The 22,254-nt window shown below is 42.6% G+C and overlaps 1 protein-coding gene across 1 annotated transcript in view; it reads right to left on the bottom strand.

Moving 5' to 3' along the window:
• Nucleotides 1-6,400: 6,400 nt before the first annotated feature.
• nr0b1 (nuclear receptor subfamily 0, group B, member 1) overlaps nucleotides 6,401-22,254 on the bottom strand; it is a 28,944-nt gene continuing 13,090 nt past the window's right edge. Inside the window, exon 4 of the mRNA XM_059966171.1 lies at nucleotides 6,401-7,248. Coding sequence (XP_059822154.1) covers nucleotides 7,220-7,248 — 29 coding nt within the window. The 3' untranslated portion in view covers nucleotides 6,401-7,219. The remainder of the gene's footprint in view (nucleotides 7,249-22,254) is intronic.

The following is a 22,254-nucleotide window of genomic DNA, read 5'->3' as shown; positions in this document are numbered from 1 at the left end:
TATTCAGAGAGTGGTAGCTGTGTGGAATGAGCTTCCAGTAGAAGTGCTAGAGGCAGTTTCGATATTATCATTTAAAAAGAAATTGGATAGCTATATGGACTGGAAAGGAATGGAGGGTTATGGGCTGAATGCAGGTCGGTGGGACTGGGTGAGAGTAAGCGTTCGACATGGACTAGAAGGGCCGAGATGTCCTGTTTCCATGCTGTAGTTGTTATATGGTTATATGGTTGTATATTCTGCCATCACATTTGACCTACCAAAATGAACCACTTCGCACTTACCTGGGTTAAACTCCATCTGCCACTTCTCAGCCCAGTTTTGCATCCTATCAATGTCCCGCTGTAACCTCTGACAGTCCTCCACACTATCCACAACACCCCAACCTTTGTGTCATCAGCAAACTTACTAACCTCCACTTCCACATCCAGGTCATTTATAAAAATCAGGTAGTAAGGGTCCCAGTACAGATCCCTGAGGCACAACACTGGTGACCAACCTCAATGCAGAATATGACCTGTCTACAACCACTCTTTGCCTTCTGTGGGCAAGCCAGTTCTGGATCCACAAAGCAATGCCCTCTTGGATCCCATGCCTCCTTACTTTCTCAATAAGCCTTGCATGGGGTACCTTATCAAATGCCTTGCTGAAATCCACAAACACTACATCTACTGCTCTTCCTTCATTAATGTGTTTAGTCACATCCTCAAAAAATGCAATCAGGCTTGTAAGTCACGACCTGCCCTTGACAAAGCCATGCTGACTACTCCTAATCATACTATACCTCTCCAAATGTTCATAAATCCTGCCTCTGAGGAACTTCTCTATCAACTTACCAACCACTGAGGTAAGACTCACTGGTCGATAATTTCCTGGGCTATCTCTAATCCTTTTCTTGAGTAAAAGAACAACATTCACAACTCTCCAATCCTCCGGAACCTCTCCCATCCCCATTGATGATGCAAAGATCATTGCCAGAGGCTCAGCAATCTCTTCCTTCACCTCCCACAGAAGCCCAGGGTACATCTCATCCAGTCCCCTCAACTTATCCAACTTGATGCTTTCCAAAAGCTCCAGCACATCCTCTTTCTTAATATCTACATGCTCAAGCCTTTCAGTCTGCTGAATGTCATCACTACGATCACTAAAATCCTTTTCCATAGTGAATACTGAAGTAAAATATTCATTAAGTACCTCTGCTATTTCCTCCGGTTCCATACACACTTCCCCACTGTCACACTCGATAAGTCCTATTCTTTCATATCTTATCCTCTTGCTCTTCACGTACTAGTAGAATGCCTTGGGGTTTTCCTTAGTCCTGCCTGCCAAGGCCTTCTCGTGGCCCCTTCTGGCTCTCCTAATTTCCTTCTTAAACTCCTTCCTATTAGCCTTATAATCTTCTAGATCTCAAACATTACCTAGCTCTCTGAACCTTTTGTAAGCTTTTCTTTTCTTCTTGACTAGATTTATTACACCTTTTGTACACCACGGTTCCTGTACCCTACCATAACTTCCCTGTCTCAAAACTCCACACAAATATCCCCCGAATATTCACCACTTTTCTTCCGTACTTTTCCCAGAATGTCAGTTTGCAATTTAAGCCTCCAATTTCCTGCATGATAGCCTCATAGTTCCCCTTACTCCAATTAAAAGCTTTTCTAATCTCCTGTTCCTATCTCTCTCCAATGCTATTGTAAAGGAAACAGAATTATGCTCTCCCACTGAGAGATCTGAGACCTGCCCAGGTTCGTTTCCCAATACCAAATCAAGTATAGTCTTATCTTTATATTGTGTCAAGAAACCTTCCTGAGCACACTTAACAAACTCCACCCCTGCCGCTAGGCTTGACTCTGTCTTCCTTTAACTTGCTCACTATTCAATCCCAGACACCGACTGGTCGCTGGTCAAAGCTCTATTTTGCTGCTGTGACCTGCTGCTGCCTTCTATCCTTGGGCAGTGAACCTGATTGAAGTCCCCTCTCCTGCAAACCTCTGATGGCCTCTGGTCAAAGCCCCTTCTAACTGAATTTTTAGTTGCCTTCTTTTGGTTTTTAAAAGCTTCCCGATCTTCCAACTTCACACTATACAGTATACTATACCATCTACACAGTATACTACATAATACAACTACTATATAGACATCCACAGCATAGTAAATTTTAAATTATCCCTTTCAGGCCTAAAGATTTAATTACTGTGCAGGATTTCTTACTCTCGTGGGATAACATGTTTCCTGAAAAGGGTGGGTCAAAATGTAAGATGTTCCATCAGCATCTCCATGATTAGTTCTCCTTCAATCTTTTAACTATGTCCTCCAAGAAACAGAGCACATCTCTGCATTCATGGCACTGCTGTAAGTGGAACACACTTCTGTGGATTGAAAATAAAAACGAGCGGTTGATGATCGGTATTGAGGGTAAACTCTCTCCCATACAAATACAGATTGAAAAGTTTTACACCTCAAACCAGACTTAAGCCTTCTCTGTCAATCTGTCTGTAATTTTTCTCTGCAGTGGAAACGGAATGTGATGTAAAAGCTATAGTGCATTCAATTCTATCACTCATGGCATGTGACAAAAGTGCACCTATACCATACAGCAAAGCATCATAGGCAAGCTTCACTGAATGACATGGATCATAATATGTGAGCATAGTGTTTGACATCACCATTTCCTTTGTCTTTTGGAAAGCAACCTCAGACCACTTTGTCCAATACCATTTCTGTCTGATCTGTAGTAATGAGTAGCCAGATTTGGCAGCAACCTGTTTAAGTAATTGTCAAAGCCTAAGAAAGTCGATAACGGTAACAAGTTCTTTGGCCTTGGGACATCCACCACTGCTTGAAATTTCTCAGCGCAGTTGAGTCATGCTTGTGCATGAATAGTGTGAAAAACAGTAAGTGATGTTTGGTTTAAAGAATTCACACTTGTGTCATGCTCTGAGGCTATAAGCTTCTAATCCTTTTAACACTGTTTTGAAATTTTGGAGATACTCCGTTCTGGAAGTAACTCAGAAAATGTGCAGCTTGGGGGGTGGGGGGGGGATTGATGGTTGGGTTAAGTTGTTCTCTGATTTTGGCAATCTATTTTCAAATATTTTTTCTCCTTATATGGTGATGGAATATTTGCAAATGGGTTGCCAAGATCAGAGAAGGACTCAACCCAGCCAGTTCCCTGTCATCCTTACCAGTAAAAGTGATATCATCCAGCTAACACGGAGTGCCAGGGCAGCCTTTCAGCTCCTGGTCTGTAGCTTTCTGCCAGAATGCAGGTGCAGATGCTACTCTGAAAATAACAATAAAGCCCTTTGTGAGTATTTATGGAGAGAAACACTTTGGACAATTCTTTCATCTCCATCTGTACATAGTCCTCGGCTAAGTCCAGTTTGCTAAAGTGTTTTCCTCCGGAAAGTTTGCAAAGATATAATTTATCCTGGGCAGAGGGTATTGAGCTACTTTCTGTACTGGGTTGATGGTGAACTTAAAATCACCACAGATCCTGACGGACTCATTCTTCTTCACTATTGGGACCACCGGCATTGCCCATGGGCTCTACTCATACTTGGACGGAATTCCTTCAGCCTCCACGCAGTCTAGTTCACTTTATCATGGATGGTATCAGGAACCAGACAAGCTTTGTAAAACTTGGGCTTGGCATTTTCATTTAACACTATTTTACTCTGGATATGTTTGTGTTTTCCAATGCCACCTTTGAACACTGTTGTGGCATGTTTTAGTACCTGCCATGATTTGCTTTCAGTTGAGTCTATTGAAGAGGATGTGGCATGCAGCTGGTGGATGGATTTCCAATCAAGTTGTAGTTGTCTCAGCCAATCATATCCCCACAATGCTGGCCCTCCTGCTTTTATCACATACAAGACAACATGGCATGATGGCAGTTGTATTTCATTAAAATGAATTGAATTTACTTTATTTCTTACATCCTTCATATGCATGAGGAGTAAAAATCTTTACATTACGTCTCCCTCTAAATGTGCAATGTGCAATTTATAGTAATTTATAATAATTACAAATGTCATTCTGTATCCAGAGATACCAGCCACGTGACAGGTGCACTGCCACCTGGCTGGTCGGAGGACACGCCACATGCCAATCAACATTTGGTCCCTCCCAACTAATCAATGCACACCGAAATTATTGGTCACCTTAATTGGATTATCTCGCCTAGCCCCATGTTATAAAAGGTGAGACTTGTCGCTGGATCGGCCTCTTTTACAGACCACCTCATTTGAGGTAAGTGCATTGATTTATGTTTGGGAAGGTCTATCGTTTGTCCTGGTAAGGGAGCCGTGGCTATCCAAGGTCAAGGGGGATAGCTGTCGTAGTGCTTTTCCCTTGTTCTTTGTATGTGTAACCGTACCCTGTCCCCACACCGCTTCCTGTGCATTGTAGTTGCTTGTGTTGACCGACTTCCCATTGTAAATAAATTCCTTATTATTAAAACTGTGTGTGTCCAGGCCTGTACTGTTGAGACTCAAAGAACCAGTTATTTTCCATCAAAACATTTGGCGCTGCAGAGCAAGGTCTCCTAGGTTTTGGCTGGACACAAACACAGGGGATAATGTTCTGGAATAAGGGGAAGAAAGCCAGTGCAGGCACCCAGGATAAGATCCCCGGGTGGGCTGATGAAAGGGAGGGATTTGAGAGTCTGGCCAGCATGCTGGCAGACCACGAAAAACCAGTGGACTGGTCTGAGCAGTTAGAGCCCCATGGAGAGAAGCTGGGCCATCATGTGGTCTCCCTCCTGAAGGAATCAGGGTTCCCCAAAGCCAAGGGGAGTCAAAGGAGTGCCTTCTGGTTGTTTGCGCCCTTGCTGAGTCGCCAGGTTAGAATTACCAATCACCTGCAGCACTTGTGTGGACAGAAGGACAGGGAAATTGAAGACCTCAGTCAGCATTGTTGCACACTGAAGGAAGCAGCACAGGCTGCCCAGGCCCGAGCCAATGACCTTGAAGTTAGGGGAACTGAACTTGCCTGTCGCCTCATAAAACTTCAGCAGGCCAGGGCAGCCCGTCGGTCTGGCTGGCAGCCGGACCCATTAAAGATTCGAGCCTTAGTCCAGTGTGGCGACAAGCTGGACACATGGCTGGGGGATGGGGACATCTGGCTGGAGAGTGATGATGAGGGGGTGCCCAAGGAAACAAGGTCCCACAACCACCCTTCCCCACTGGAGCTCCAACATGTCCGACCCGTCACCACGCGGTCCCAGGTTCACCGCAGGGAGGGAGTGAGGGGGAGACAGCCTGATCTTCCCCTTGTCACTCCGAGACCACGGAGACCTGGGTCTTCTCCCCCAAGGAGCTGACCCAGTTGGCGGATCGCTACCTCCAACGACCGGGCGAGCACTTCGCCACCTGGCTGCTCCAGCTGTGGGACGAGGGGGGACCCAACCTCAGCCTCTCCCATCAGGAGCCAAGCACCCTGGGAAACCTCTCTGACCAGTAGAGCATAAACAATGCGCTGTGGGCGCCACAAGCAGAAATCCGCGACGGCACAACCCTGTGGGATCGGGCAGTGACCGTGGTATGAGCTTGCTATCCCACACTTCTTGTCTATGGTTAGTTTTCACATTGTAGATCTTAAGCCTACCTAGTCCTGTGTCACTCTCATCATTATCCAATTTTTCATTAACACCATGCAAACTACTGCTCATTTTGAAACTCCAGCTTGACAATTTATCTTTATTGATTCCTTCTGCAGTTGATTAACTTTTGTCTACCTGTCATGCTCTTTGTATGTGTCCTACTTTGTGGAATTTCCTGCAAGTTTCACCTTTAAATCTGCATTAGCCTGATGAATGCGAGCCCCTGCCACAATAGTAACAAAACTTGTTTGATTTCTGTTTAAACTTCGCACTTTTGTTCACATTCACTTTCATTCTTAACTGCAATTCAGTTGCATCTGTGTCTGCTGTTTCCAGTGATACAGCATTTTCAGTTGTGCTTCAGTTAGGAGTCATTTTTGAATGCTTTCATGTAAGATTGCACAAACTAAACAACCTTTTGGTGCATCATTAAGCCTATCACTGAACTGACAGTGCTCAGATAATCTCTTCAATTAGGACATGTATGCTGAAATGGATTCCCCTTCCTTTTGTTTCAGCTGAAGCATTCTGCAACCAACAATGGTTTTTGGTTCTAAATGTTCCTGCATTACTTTCATGATATCAGCAAAGCTCATATCAGCTGGTTTGGTTGGGGTAGTCAAACTTCAAAGCAAACGGAATGCTTCTCCACCCAATTCACTCAATAAAAACACGGAGCCAGAAAATCAATCATATACATTTGTTTTAATTTTAAGCAAGGTGTGCATGCATGATGTGGCAGCGAAATAACATGTGCCATTTATGTACTTTTACATATAACCCACAGTGCATTTTGTAGACATCAAAGAATTCTTTATCAATCAATATATTTGCAATCTTACTGAAATTCCTTATAGACAGCAGCAGAATTGAACCCAGTGCTCTGGTGCTCTAATACAGTTATACTATCCACTACACCAGACAACCCCAATAGTTGGACCGCGGCCCAGGTCCGGACCGCAAGAACCAAATGTCTGGACTGTGCCGACCCACTGGCACTTACATGAACGCACCTGTCATAACATTTAAATAAAACGTGCGCTGCTCTAATTTATTTTAACCTCATCCCACACCGTACACTTGACCTGTGCCCCCGTAGAGCAGGCGACCTTCGCTGAGTGTGTTGGAGAGGGTGTGCAGCCTGCATGATGAGCTTGTGTCATTTTTATCCAGCCTGCAGAGCCAAAAAGCCCAAGGATTTAAGAGGTTTTTAAGAGTCAACAAGGTGCTGGCACATGCTCTTTTCTTCTGTGACATCATATCTCATCTAAATCAACCTAATCTGCAATTACAAGGCAACAACCACACTGTTGTGGACATGTATGAGGCGATTGAAGCTTTCCGTTCAAAGCGGAACCTTTTGGAGGAAGACATTCACGGGAGAAAGCTGCAATTTCCACGTCGGCGGGAGCATTGCGAGAAGAACGAAATGCAGGAGGATCCAGTGATGAAGGATTTCGTGACGAGCCTGGCAGAAAACTTCAGGGAACGATTTGAAAGCTCACATAACTTCTCAGGTAACATCCTCCTCTTCCTGAAACAGCCGTTCTCCGTTTCGGCTGATGGCCAGTGGACTGCAGAGGCCAAAAGGCTGGTGCCTTCCATAGATGAGGCAACTCTTCAGATGGAGGGCTTGGAAATAGGAACATCTGATTTGCTCAAAGCACAACACAAGGAAGTTGGGGTGAGTGACTTTTGGATTAACGTGGTTCCCCAAGCTCAATTCAAAAACACGAGAGCTATTACAATGCTCCTACTCACACTGTTCCTTCCATGTACATATGTGAGTCATCAATGAACTCTATCAAGAACCAGGACAGAAACAGACTCTCCAATGCCAGTGCCTCAGCATTATCACAACAGAGTACAGGCCCGACATCAGAAGGATTGCCTCATCCCGTCGCTGACACTTCTCTCACTGATTGGTGAGTGAGTCCATTTATTTCTGTCCATTTGTCAATCTTACTGTGGTATAATAATATTACAATGACAATAATACTAATAATTTCAGTTATAGCTACAATACATACATCAAATGCTACATAGCTTAATTAAAAAGAACAAATAGATTAAATGAGAGAACAGAAACAGTGGAAAAGACAGTACTGCTAAAACCCTTTGTGTGGACTAGAAGTGGTGAAGACTACCATGTTTTGTGTGTGTGTGTGTTTTAAGTCCCAGATGAGTTCTCAATATGACAGCTGACAGTTGGGATAGCTGGAGTCATAATTAAATGGTTGGTTTTGGGCTTCTTTTGTTTCAAGGGTGCATTACTTTTCTTGTGTGACCCACACAGGCTTTGAGAATCCAAGGCTTAAGTTATTACTACTACCATCACTACTACTACTACTAATAATAATAATAATAATAATAATGGTAATAGCAGCAACAACATCTGCCCATAAAACAACTTACTGGTGCAATGAAAAAAACCCTAGACGTTTTGGCCTTTGGCTTTGCATGCTTGACATAATTTGGCCCGAGTTGAAAACTAATTGGGGAACCCTGCACTACGCTATAGTGCTACCTATTGACCACTAACTGAATAGCAGCAGTGGAATGAAGGGTTCTCCAAGCCAAGGAGACACTTTTACCTCAGCTGCTGATAGTCCACACTATCTTATGGGTGCCCACGAGGATAGTCCTTGATGAAATGTCTTGGCCCAAAGCGTCGACTGTTTATTCCCCTCTAGGGATGTTGCCTGACTTGCTGAGTTCCTGCAGCAATTTGTGTGTTGCTCAAGATTTCCAGCATCTGCAAAATCCCTTGTGTTTCTTATTTTGACAGCTGCTTAATTATGCTCTCTATTGAAACCCTGAATATACATAATTTTAAACTCTTTCTGGGGACCCACGCATGCAATACTTATCCTTCTTTTCTGTCCCAGGTTTGCCTTGAATTGATAATGAACTGCAGGCAACTAATTAGTCAGTATATTGGTTTCATGACAGGGTTATCACGTTCATTACCAACGCTGTATTTTATGGTAGTTCACAAAGCTGGCGATTTCTGTGAATTTGGAATATGGTTAATATTGCACATCACGTACTATATGGATTAAAGAGTGCCACAGCTAGCGGGCCTGCGGCCACACATCTCCAGTGAACCCAGCTTCAGTTCTGACCTCGGGTGCTGTGTGCGTGGAGCTTACATATTTTCCCTCTGAGTGCTCTGATTTCCTCGGGTGGCATTTATGGAGAGAAATGAACAGATGACATTTCAGGTCTATACCCTTTATCTGGATAAGATTAAATGTTACGATTCAAAATGACAATAATCCGTGCCTTGCCTGACCTCCAGTGAGAACATAAAACATAAAACATAGGAGCAGAATTAAGCCATTCGGCCGATCGAGTCTGCTCTGCCATTCAACCATAGCTGATTTAATAATCCTCTCGACCCCATTCTCCTGCCTTCTCCCCATAACTTTTGATGTCCTAAACAACGTAGAATCAAACAATCTCTGCTTTAAGTATACTCAATGGTACTCCACAGCCATCTGTGGCAATGAATTTCACAGATTCACCACCCTCTGGCTAAAGAAATTCCTCCTCATCTCTATTCTAAATGGATGACCCGCTATCCTGAGGCTATGTCCTCTGGTTCTGGACTCCCTCACTATTGGAAACATCCTCTCCACATCCACTCTATCTAGGCCTTTCAATATACAACAGGTTCCAATGAGATCCCCCTATTCTTCTAAAATCCAGCACGTAGAGACTCAGAGCCATCAAACTCTCCTCATAATTTAACCCTTTCATTCCCAGAACCACTCTTGTGAACTTTCTCTAGATCCTCTCCAATGCCAGCACATCTTTACTTCGATAAGGAGGCCAAGACTCCTCACATTATTCCAAGTGCAGTCTGACGCGTGTCATATAAAGCCTCACCTTTAGGAAATCCTGCACAAGGGCTCCCAAGTCTCTTTGCACCTCTGATTTTTGAATTTTCTCCCCATTTAGAAAATAGTCTATGCTTTTATTCCTCCTACCAAAGTGCATGGCCATACACTTCCCTGTACTGTATTCCATCTGCCACTAATTTGCCCATTCTCCTAATCTGTCTGAGTCATTCTGCAGACACACTGCTTCCTCAAACTTACCTGCCCCTCCACGTATATTCATGTTCATATCATTCACAAACTTGGCCACAATATCTCCACCATCCAAATCATTGAAAATAACGTGAAAAGAAGCAGTCCCAGTGCTGACTCCCTCAGAACACTAACAGTCACCAGCAGCCAATCAGAAATGGCCCCCTTTATTCCCTGTGCTTGGTGTGTTGCTCAAGATTCCAGCATCTGTAGTCTATTGTGTCTCCATGTGCAATATACTGTATTTGTTGGTATGTTAATTGCCCACTGTAAGTTGCTCCTAGAGTTTAGTTGAGTTGGAAAGTCCTGGGTGGTGGGGGAGGGGGAGTTGATGAGAAAATGGGAAGATAAATAGGATTAGAGTTGAATTGGCACAAATGTGATCAGTGTGAACTAGGATTTGTGCAGGAACATAGAACATTACAGCACAACACAGGGGCCTTTGGTCTATGATGCTGTGCCAATCGTTTAACCTATTCCAGGATCAATCTAATGCTTCCCTCCTGTACAGCCCTCTAATTTCTTTTCATTCATGTGCATATCTAACAGTCCCTTAAATCCCCTAATGTACTACCGCTACCATTATCTCTATACAGACTAATCTCTGCTTAGAAATACCTCCAACATGCCCCCTGTACTCTCCTGTAATCACTTTAAAAGTATTAGCCATTTCCACCCTTGGTAAAAGGTGTTGGCTGTCCACTCTATCAATCCTGTTTTCAACTTGTACAACTCTATCAACTCACCTCTCATCCTCCTTCACACCAAACTAAAATCTCTTATGTTCTCTCGTCCAGGCAGCCTGGTAAATCTCCTCTGCACCCTCTCTAAAGTTTCCATATTCTTCCTATAATGAGGCAACGAGAAGTGAACACAATTCTCCAAGTGTATTGACTTCAGTAACCAGAGTTTTCTAGATCTGCAACAATACATCATGGCACTTGAATTCAGTCCCCTGACTAACAAAGATCAACACACCATGCACCTTCTTCATCACACTGTCAATTGGTGTGGCAACTTTGAGGCATCTCTGGACATGGACCCCAGGGTCCCTTTGTTCCTCCACACTGTACAGAGTGCTGCCATCCACTCTCTACTCTGCTTTCAAGTTTGTCCTTCCAGATTGTGTCACTTCACACTTTTCCAGATTGAACTCCATCTGCCACTTCTTATATCTTATTAATGTCCCTTTTTAACCTATGATAACATTATACAATATCCACAACCCCTTCAGCCTTTGTGTCATCTGCAGATTTACTAATCCATCCTTCCATTTCCTCATCCAAGTCATTGATGAAAATCACAAAGAACAGGAGTCCCAGAACAACCCCCCCCCCACCCCCCGATTATCAGATTCCAGGCAGAATATGCTCCATCTACAACAACACTCTGCCTTCTGTGGTTGAGCCAATTCTGAATCAGAGCAGTCAAGTTTCCCTGGATCTCACGCCTCCTGACTTTTTGAATAAGCCTACCATGGATAAATAGAACATAGAAATTTACAGTAGATTACAGGCCCTTCGGCCCACAATGTTGTGCTGACTATGTAACCTACTCAAGAGATGGCCTAGAATTTCCCTAAACATGTTGAACAACTTACTAAAATTCATATACGCCACAATCACTTCTTCAATTTGTTTTGTCACTTTGTCGAAGAATTCTGTCAGTCTCATGCAGCACCACCTGCTCCTCACAAAGCCAAGCTGACTATGCTTCTCCAAATGCTTGTATGTAAATCTTGTCTCTAAAAAATGCTCTTCAATAGTTTGCTCACCACTGATATAAATTTTGCTGGTTTTTAATTCCCGGGATTATCCTTATTACCTTTTTTGAACAAAGGAATAACATTTACAACCCTCCAACCTTCTGGTACTACTACTGAGCAAGTGAAGATGCAAAGATCACCACCAAGGGTGCAGTAATTTACATAGAACAAAGTGTTATGATCCCAGCCCCCTCCTTTGTGAGAATCGCAAGAGCACCCGTCGAAAGGGGGGGGGGTCAGTAGACCCAGTCGGAGAGAGAGAGAGAAACATGCCAAATTGCACGTCCCCCCCGGGATAGAGAATAAGATGACAGCGACTATTGTCTCATGGAGACCACGTGAAAAGCCCTCGGGCAAGGTGGGCTGGTTGAGAGGAAGATTGCATCATCCCAACCTGATTGACACCTGCGACCCCGTGAGGAAGTATAAAGGAGAGTCTCAGGGAGACAGCCCCCTCAGACGCACCAAGAAGACACGAGAGAGTGATCCCGCAGCAGCGGGAAGCCATTCTGAAGGAAGCCACGTGCGTTAGATTCCGGGATTGGAATTTGTGGCTGGAATCACGGAAAACCACTTTAACTAACATCAGGGCGAGGAAACCAACGCTCCCCCGATTTTCACGGAAGATTCATCGAGACTCGGCAAGTTCTTTCTCTTCTCCCCCAATCTCTCTCTCTCAGTCGCCCCACACAAAACCCAGCGATTTTCAAAGGGCTGAGGCCTGCAGACTTTCAGAGTGACTTTTATATTTCCAACGGACAATCTATTAACCCCTAGACACCAGCAGAGCTCACTTCTTAATGATGATTATCACTATACCCTTGCTTTAGATTGAATGTTGACGATGTGCACTATCTGAATGTATGTATTAACCCTACTTTTGTGTCCCTTTATAAATAAAAACGTTTGAAAATAGTGACACCAGACTTCAACAGACCTCTCTATCTTTGCTGGTAAGTTATCCAGTTATGGGATACGTAACAATAGAAAACCTACAGCACAATACAGGCTCTTCACCACACAAAGCTGTGCCAAACATGTCCTTACTTTAGAAATTACCCATAGCACCTATCCAGGAGTATCTTAAAAGACCCTATTGTATCCGCCTTCACCACCGTCGCCAGCAGCCCATTCCACGCTCTCACCACTCTGAGTAAAAAACCTACCCCTGACATCTCCTCTGTACCTACTTCCAAGCACCTTAAAACTGTGCCCTCTTGTGCTAGCCATTTCAGCCCTGGGGAAAAAGCCTTTGACTATCCACATGATCAATGCCTCTCATTATCTTGTTCACCTCTATCAGGACATCTCTCATCCTCTGTCGCTCCAAGGAGAAAAGGCCGAGTTTGCTCTACTTATTCTCATAAGGCATGCTCCCCAATTCAGGAAATATCCTTGTAAATCTCCTCTGCACCCCTTCTATGGCTTCCACATCCTTCCTGTAGTGAGGCGACCAGAACTGTGCATCGTACTCCAGATGGGGTCTGACCAGGGTCCTATATAGCCGCAACATTGCCTCTCTGCTCCTAAACTCAATCTCACGATTGATGAAGGCCAATGCATCATATGCCTTCTGAACCACAGAGTCAACCTGTGCAAACAGCTTTGAGTGTATGGACTCGAACCCCAAGATCCCTCTGATCCTCCACACTGCCAAAAGTCCTACCACCAATACTATATTCTGCCATCATAGTTGACCTACCAGAATGAACCACTTCACACTTATCTGGGTTGAACTCCATCTGCCACTTCTCCGCCCAGTTTTGCATCCTATCGATGTCCCGCTGTAAGCTCTGACAGCCCTCCACACTTTTCACAATGCACCCAACCTTTGTGTCATCAGCAAATTTACTAACCCATCCCGCCACTTCCTCATCCGGGTCATTTATAAACATCATGAGGAGTAGATTTCTTCCTTGTTTCCCTTAGAAACCTGCAGTTTATCCTGTCTGGCCTCAGGAACTTATTTATTCTAATGATTTTTTCAAAAGTTACAGCACATCCTCTTCCTTAACATTGACTTCCAGCATATTAACCTGTCTTACTCTGACTTCACATTCAGCAAGGTCCTTCTCACTAGTGAATGCTGAAGTAAAATATTTACTAAGGACCTCCCCCACCTCCTCCAACTCCAGGCACTTTTATCTTCATTTATCCCTGATCGGTCCTACTCTCAATCTAGTCATCCTTCTTTTCTTCATGTACATGTACAGTGCCTTAGTCCTACTTATAAGGGCCTTCTCATGTCCCATTCTAGCTCTACTAAATCCCTTCTTAAGCTCCATCCTGGCTACCTTATAACTCCCAGGAGCCCAGTCCAATACCTACTTCCTGAAACTTAAGTATGTTTCCTTCTTCCTCTTGACTAGATGCTTCACATCGCTTGTCAACTGTGGTTGACAAGAGGCTGCAGAAGGTTGTAAATCTAGTCAGCTCCATCTTAGGTACTAGCCTACAAAGTATCCAGGACATCTTCAGGGAGCAGTGTCTCAGAAAGGCAGTGTCCATTATTAAGGGCCTCCAGCACACAGAGCATGCCCTTTTCTCACTTACCAAAAAGTAAGAGATACAGAAGCCTGAAGGCATACACTGAGTGATTCAGGAACAGCTTCTTCCCCTCTGCCATTCGATTCCTAACTGGATATTGAATCCTTGAACACTACCTCACTTTTTTTACTGTAGAGTATTTCTGTTTTTCCACGTTTTTTTAAATCTATTCAATATACGTATACGGTAATTGATTTACATATTTATTATTTTTTTTCTCTGCTAGGTTATGTATTGCATTGAACTGCTGCTGCTAAGTTAACAAATTTCACGTCACATGCCAGTGATAATAAACCTGATTCTGATATTTTCCCTGCTTCAATGGAACAACCTAGCCAGGACCCCATACAAGTGCTCCCTAAGCAACCTCCACATTTCTGTTGTGCATTTCTATTAGTTTATTTGTTCTCAATTTACACTTCCAAGTTCCTGCCTAATAGCATCATTAATTCAACCTCCTCCAATTATATTCTTTCCCATAACATCTGCTCCTATCCCTGACCAAGTTTATGGTAAAGGTCAGGGGATTGTGGTCATTGTCTCCAAGATTCCCACCACCAATAGACCTGCCCCTGACAGGTTCATTGCCTAGTACCAGATCCAGTATGGCTTCTCCTCTAGTTTGCCTGTCTACAAATTGTGGCAGGAATTCTTCCCCATCTAAACCCTTTGCAACAAGGATGTGCCAATCAGTGTTAGGAAAGTTGAAGTCACTTATCATAACAACCCACAGAAAATGCTGGTGGAACACAGCAGGCCAGGCAGCATCTATAGGAAGAAGCTGCCTGGTCTGCTGAGTTCCACCAGCATTTTGTGTGTGTTGCTTGAATTTCCAGCATCTGCAGATTTCCTCGTGTTTGCATCGTAACAACCTGGTCATTTCTGCAACGTTCCAAAAATTGCCTCCCATTCTGCTTCTCAGTGTCTCTGTTGTTGTTGGGGAGTCTGTAGAATACCCCCAGTGGAGCAATTATTCCCCTCCTGTTTCTGACTTCCATGCACACCCACTCAGTAGACAAACCCTGCACAATATCATCCATTTCTGTAGCTGTGATAGCATGAATTTGCAGTATCAATCCCTACCTCCTTGCTTGTCCCTTTTGAAGCGTCTAGATCCCAGAAGATCCAACAGCTATTCCTGCCCTTGTGATAATCAAGTCTCTGTAATTGCCATGATGACGTAGTTCCATGCGCTGGCTCATTACTCTTGTTCCTGATGCTTCTCCCAATAAAGGCGTACTTCAAACCATCCATCTAACAGCATGTATCTCCTGTCCACTGCCTATCCTTTCTCACAGTCTCTCTACACACTGCATCTACCTTTATGTCAACTGCTCCATCCTCTGCCATATCACTCTGGTTCCCATCCCCCTGCCAAATTCATTTAAACCCTCCCCTGAAGCTCCAGCAAGCCTGCCCACAAGGATATTGATTAGGTGTAACCCATCCCTTTTGTACCAGTCATAACTTCCCCAGAAAACATCCTAATCATCCAAAAATCTGAAACTCTAACCCCAGCACCAATTTTTTAGCCACCTATCTGCCATATCACCCTATTCTTACCCCACTGATGCATAAACAGGCAACAATCTGGGTTCAGATTTTTCGCTTGACTTCTCTAACTTCTGTTAATGCCCCTCCTCCCCTTCTTACCCCATCCCTGACATATTTAGTTTTTTGTTTTTTTTCTCTCTGTCTCTGCCCATCACCCTGCCTGTTCTCCATCTCCCTCTGGTGTTCCCCTCCCCCTTTCTTTCTCCCGAAGCCTCCTGCCCCATGATCCTTTCCCTTCTCCAGCTCGGTATCACTTTCGCCAATCACCTTTCCAGCCCTTAGCTTCATCCCACCTTCTCCAGTCTTCTCCTATCATTTTGCACTTCCCTCTTCCCCCCCCCTTCAAATCTCTTAGTGTCTCTCCTTTCAGTTAGTCCTGACGAAGGATCTCAGCCTGAAACGTCGACAGTGCTTCTCCCTATAGATGCTGCCTGGCCTGCTGTGTTCCACCAGTATTTTGTGTGTGTTGTCTGAATTACCAGCATCTGCAGATTTCCTCGTGTTAGCTTTCTTTATTCACTTTTCAGGACCTCATTTGTTTTCTTACATATCTCATTGGTACCAATATGTACCACTACTTCTGGCTGCTCTCCCTTCTCCTTAAGAATGCTGTGCACCCAGTCTGAGATGTCCCTGACCCTGCCACCTGACAGACACTATACCATGTTGTGCTATACCATGTATGTTGTGCTATGTGAATTTCTCTCTGGTCTATAATTGAATAGTTGCAACTTTGAAGCTAGATTTATTGAGATATTTTTGTGGAAATTGGTCAGTAATATGATATTTGAGATGGCAATAAGAACGGATCATTGTGTATATATTTGCCAAAAGAACTTCCAGCTCATGTTTTGCTCAAATTCTAATTATTTTTATATTTGATCTCTTCTGAGAGCTGTGTGAAATAATAATTTTGACAAATCAGTCCCAAAGGGAAATTAGGTCACATTTATAGTGGACTTCCAACATCAATGAAAATAAAATATTTCCTTTTCAAAGAGCAGATAGATTTTTCCCTCCAAATATTTCTACTGATACGGTGTTTGGAATGAAAAGTTTTAAATATCCAAAACAAGACAGTATTCATCAGTTCAGAATAGAATCATCTGAGGATATTGTTTGCCATAAGACAAACATGAAGACACAGTGCTGCAAAATAATCCAAGGCATCTGAAGAAAATTTTTCAGTTGATATACACTTAATAAGAAATAATAATTTCAATACATCTGACTTCTTAGAAGTATTTTACACATTATAATTATTTATGACAGAAAAGTATACTATAGAGTTAGCTGTTTTACAGGATCACGAGTATTTTATATTGGATGGAAGAGGAAAATGTGCACAGTTTATTGATCATACAAATACATCTCTTGTTAATGGATTATAGTGTAGCACTGAAAACAAATTTACATCTCTCCAGAGTTAGTCGTGATGAGCCAAAGGTCATGCTTTTGCTTAAAGATTACCTCAGAGTCATGGAATTTTCAGTAATTTACATATTAAACCCTTGCCTGCAAAAAATAATCATAGCCCTTACATCCACAACCCACTAGACCAGCATGTTATAAATTCAGATTAATTCCCTATAACAGTATATTACTGATCCAAAACCACTTTTCATTCCTTAATGAAAAGTAAATGACAACTATGCAAATTCCAAAGCAAACACGGTGAATGTGATCACAAACTATCTTTGGAAAATTTGAAACTCAATGGTGAAGTACTAATTTTTGAAGCATTCAAATGGTTCTTTTGTTCCCAGTATTACATGCAAGGAACTGAAACTTATTACAAGATGAAACTGGTGATTGGCCTATTGCATGCTCAAATAGGGGGTGAAATACTGTTTGATGCTCCTTCCTGACAAGGTGAATTTGCTGAGTATGCTAGCAACACTCGGGTAAGTTCAAGTTTACATGTGACCTAACATGCTGGCCCTGCGCAGAAAGACCTGGCTTTAAAAATTACAGAGCTGAACGTGGAATCCAGACCACAAGTAAAAATATATCAAGGTCAAGGTCAGCCACGACTTGCATCTTCACAGCTTCTCAACCCGACTGTAGGTCTTGCAGTCTGAATGTCCTTTCTTTACATACAGTATCCACCACACCACACCACCTTTCACATACCCTGTCCAGTTACTCACCTAAAGAGAGCTCAGTACTCTGTTCCCCAGGTGCAGAATAATAAGTCCCGAGACTTCATTATTCAAAACAATCAACCATCCTCTATAATATCCTCACAGGTCTAGGACTGGGTTTACACTGATTGCTTGAACCTGCCTATGAGCAATATCTAAATCTGTTGATGACATAGATTTGTTAGAGAAACTTTGAGAAGTGAGAAAGGAAGTCAGAACAGTGGGAAGTCAGACAGCTAATAATGCAATTTAATGGGAGGTAGTCCATTGAGAAGAAAATGGATAGAAAAAGGTATTGACATAGATATTGTGCAAGGATGATAAACAGTACAATTTAAGTCCAGATGCAGAATTCTTGTATGTATGTTGATAGGTTAAAGCATGGAAAAACATAGCATTATGTTGGATCTTGTAAGTGGTATAATAGAATGCAGGAGTAAAAATTATAGATGTTTGTATTGCATTGGTAAGTCAGAATTAGGAACTGTATGTAATTTTGAGCACCAAATTATTCATTTCTTTTTGAAGGGAATGCTATAGTTCTGTTGAATTCTGTACACTTGGACTATGTATGCATTTAGTATGCATGCGCACATGGAGAGGAATTGTGGGATGTAAAGCTGGCAGCTGAAAGGTACTAAAGGGAGACGTTGAAAGTAAAGTTGCTTAAACAAAAGAAAAACATGACCTTGTTGTTTTGGCGTTAACAGTGGTAGCAGAGGATGGTTTCCAATTACAGGATCCCACCAGCATTTGATGAGAGCAAGCCTTACGAAAGCTGGAAAAATAAAATTGGAATATGGACTCAGGTCACAGAACAGAGAAGACGAAGCCTTATCGTTTCTTATCGTTATACCTTATCATTTCTGGAAAGAGAGAGAACGTGATGGGAATTTCAGTGGAAGACTTGAACAAAGATGATGGTATGAATATGCTAATAAATACACAACTTTTTTTTGAAGGATCAAATTTATGAGGCATATTCAGACTTTGACAAAATTGATAGAGATGTTTCTTAAAAATATGGCTAATTATATTATTGATTTTGAATAAAAGTACACTTCATGTGCAAATACAAAGTGGAACTTCCTGACACTGTATTAGCTTTTAAATTGTTGGATATTGCATGTCTAGACAGAAGGACAGACAGCTAGCATTAACTGCATGCACAGAACTTATATTTGCATCTATGAAATCAGCACTGAAGAGGATTTTTGGAGAAAAACAACAGTTGGAATTAGTTGGAGTCTGGAAATGGCACAAAAGAAATGTGAGTATAGCAAGCATAGATCTCTGAGTGACCAGCCAAGGGTACCATTACCTGGCACAAATTCAATAAACGAGTACGGTAGGAGATGGAAATGTGCAGTATAACAAAGTATTTAGCACTAGGCAAGAAGCTATCCACACATTCCGGAAAAGTTGCTAACTGAAGAAAATAACAAATTTGAAGATGTAGAAGAGTGCCATATCACATTATTTGAGAAGGAATCACTTACTAATGCAGAGGCGTCTGAGGCAGAGATTTTGATGATAGAATCTCTAGGATCTGCTGTCATTGATACAGCATGCACAGGCACAGTGTGGAGAAAAATGACTTGTCAGTGAACTAAACCAGAATGAAATGCAGAAACAGTTGAACACAAAAACACTAGTAACAAAGCATTCCGATTTGTAGATGGATAGATTGTACATGCCACCAACGGAGGGAAAATTCCTGCAAAAATAGGTCAGACAAACTGTTACATTGAAGCAGAGGTCATACCAGTGAACACTCCATTACTCTTGAGTAAATCTTTCCAAGGAAAGCCGCCGCAGTGCTGGATATGGAGAATGACCGAGAAACGATGTTTCAACAGCCAGTGTCTCTTGTGCACACCAGCTCTAGACATTACTGTGTGAACATTCTAGATAAAGACATTACTGAGAACCAATGTGAGAATGAAGTACTGTCACACAAAACATGACCATAGATGAGAAATGCACAGTGTTGCTCAAATTTCACAAGCAGTTTGGACGCATTTCAACTGATAAACTTCAGAAGCTGCTCAGGAGTTCAGGAAACAAAGATACAAATAATATTTCCATTCTAAAGCAGATAATTGACAGCTGTGAGACACGCCAAAAGTTTGGAAAGCCCAAGCCCAAGCCTGCAGTTGATCTGCCACAAGCAGCTGAATGCAATGAAACAGTAGCCATAGACATATGTGAACTGGAATAGGGAGGTGGTATCTCCACATTATTGAGGGGTTGACACTTTTCAGTACTGGTAGCATTGCAAATACAAGGAGACCCTCAAAAATAGTAAAAAAAAACTTCATCCATTCCTGGATAAGTGTGCATGGCCCACCTGGTAAAATATTGAGTGATAATGGTGGTGAATTTTATAATAGCAGATATAGCAGAGAACTTTAATATTGAAACAAAGACATATAGTCATGGAGTCATGGAGTACTGGCGTAACACAATTAAACGCTGAAATAATGCTGAAGGTAAAGAAAAGCAATGGCTGCGATTGGAACACAGCCCTGGACTGGGCACTTATGGTGAAGAATATCATGCACAATGTACATGGCTGTAGCCCGTAACAATTGGTGTTCCACAAGAATCCAAACCTTCCCTTTGCTGATTGATACCTGCTGAGTGATGGGTGCGACAAGGAGTGAGTGGGCTGAGAAACATATTTCAGCACTACATACATCAATGAAGGTTTTTACTGAAGCAGAGTGTTCAGAAAGAATTCAAAGAGCACTGAGGGCACAGGTCCATCCTACAAATGACAAATATGACACAGGGACAAAGTTTAGACCGTACAGAATGGAAAGGTCCTGGAGTTGTCATTGGTCTGGATGGAGTTGTGGTATTTGTGAGACATGGAAGTACATATATAAGAGTGCATCATTCCAGACTACATATAGCATATACTGAAGACCATCAGAACTCCATGGAGAATGACACAAATATTGAAAAGCTCTTACCTAACACACCGTCACATAGCACAGACAAGGAAGAGTGCAACTAAAGGCCCAACAGAGTTGCTTAGCAAGGGCACAGAGAGTGCAGTTGAGAATTCAATAGACCTGCCTGAACAGAAATTATCACAAGTGCAAAGATAACATGGAAGTTTCAGACTTCAATCAGGACAAACTTGAGGTGTGTAGACAAAAACACTGGTATCTCATACAAAGCTGAAGTCTTAGGACAAGCAGGCAAAGCCACTGGGAGAAACAAACGTTGGTACAAATTGAATTACCTAGAACCAGTCATGGTCACTGGCACTGCAGGGTCAGTAGATATATCATGTGTAGATACATTTCATATTGAACCAAGTGTAGATAAGGCTGAGAAGCATCAAGATGAAGATGTCCTAGTAACTAAAGAGGTGTTGTTTGATTCTGCAAACCAGGGTGAAATCAGAAGTTGGAGAAATATGGAGTGTTTGAGGAAGGAAAAGACATTCACCACAAGTCCAGAAGACGGGTGTGCACCCTGAAAGAAACCCCAACAGGAATTATACCAAAAGCATGTCTGGTGGCTAGAGGTTTTGAGGAACTGATCATAGAACTGTGAAAAAAAAAATCACCAGCATGTCCATCAGAGTCTCTCCAACTATTTCTCTCACTGATACGTCATAAGCAGTGGCAAGCCCATTACATGGACATAAAATCCGCATTTTTACTGAGAATGGGGTTGTCATGTGATTTTTACATTCAACACCCTTCCTCAAGCCAGAAGCGAAGGAACACTGTGGAAATTCACTAAGTGTGTGTATGGTCTAGCAGATGCATCACTCTGCGGGTATAATAAGGTCAAGGAAATAATGTTGAAAACAAGTGGAAAGATGTCACAAGTGGATCCAGCTGTTTTTTACTGGCAAGATTCCAAGATATAATGTGACTGGAATACTTGCCTATCATGTAGCTGACCATATGTGGAGGCTCAGAAAACCGCCATAACAGTTATCTCTCAGCTAAAGTCAGCCTTTCAGGTTGGACAGGAGGAACATGACGGATTCTGCTGAGTAGGGATAGACCTCCTTTCTGTTGACGGAACAGTACAATTGCACCAAGAAAGCTGCATCAGGAAACTTCAGACAATCTGCATGGAATTCTCACATGCCACACAACAGGATGCACCCCTTAGTGAAGATGAAGTGGGACAACGTGGGACAAAGATAGGTCAGACTCCGTGGGTGAAAACGCAGAGCAGAGCTGACATCATGTTTGATGCCTGCAACTTGGCATCCAGCACAAAAAATGCCACAGTACAAACTTTACATTAGGCAAATAAAATAGTGCACAGAATTCAATCAGAAAAAGTAGTCTTAAAGCTTCAACAGCTTGGTAAAGATAGTTCATTGTCTTCAGTGATGCTTCACTTGGAAATCTTCCTGATGGAGGTACTCAAGGGGACATTTTATTCTAACTGATGGGAGAAGAGGGAAGATTTTCACCTCTCTATCGGTAGTCAAAAATGATCTGAAGAGTTGTACTGAGTACACTGGCAGGAGAAATGCTTGTAATGTCTGAAGGTATTAACAATGCAGTTTTG

This window comes from Hypanus sabinus, chromosome 4 (genome assembly GCF_030144855.1).
Source record: "Hypanus sabinus isolate sHypSab1 chromosome 4, sHypSab1.hap1, whole genome shotgun sequence".
NCBI classification, from domain to species: domain Eukaryota; kingdom Metazoa; phylum Chordata; class Chondrichthyes; order Myliobatiformes; family Dasyatidae; genus Hypanus; species Hypanus sabinus.
This window is presented reverse-complemented; position numbering and strand designations above follow the sequence as displayed.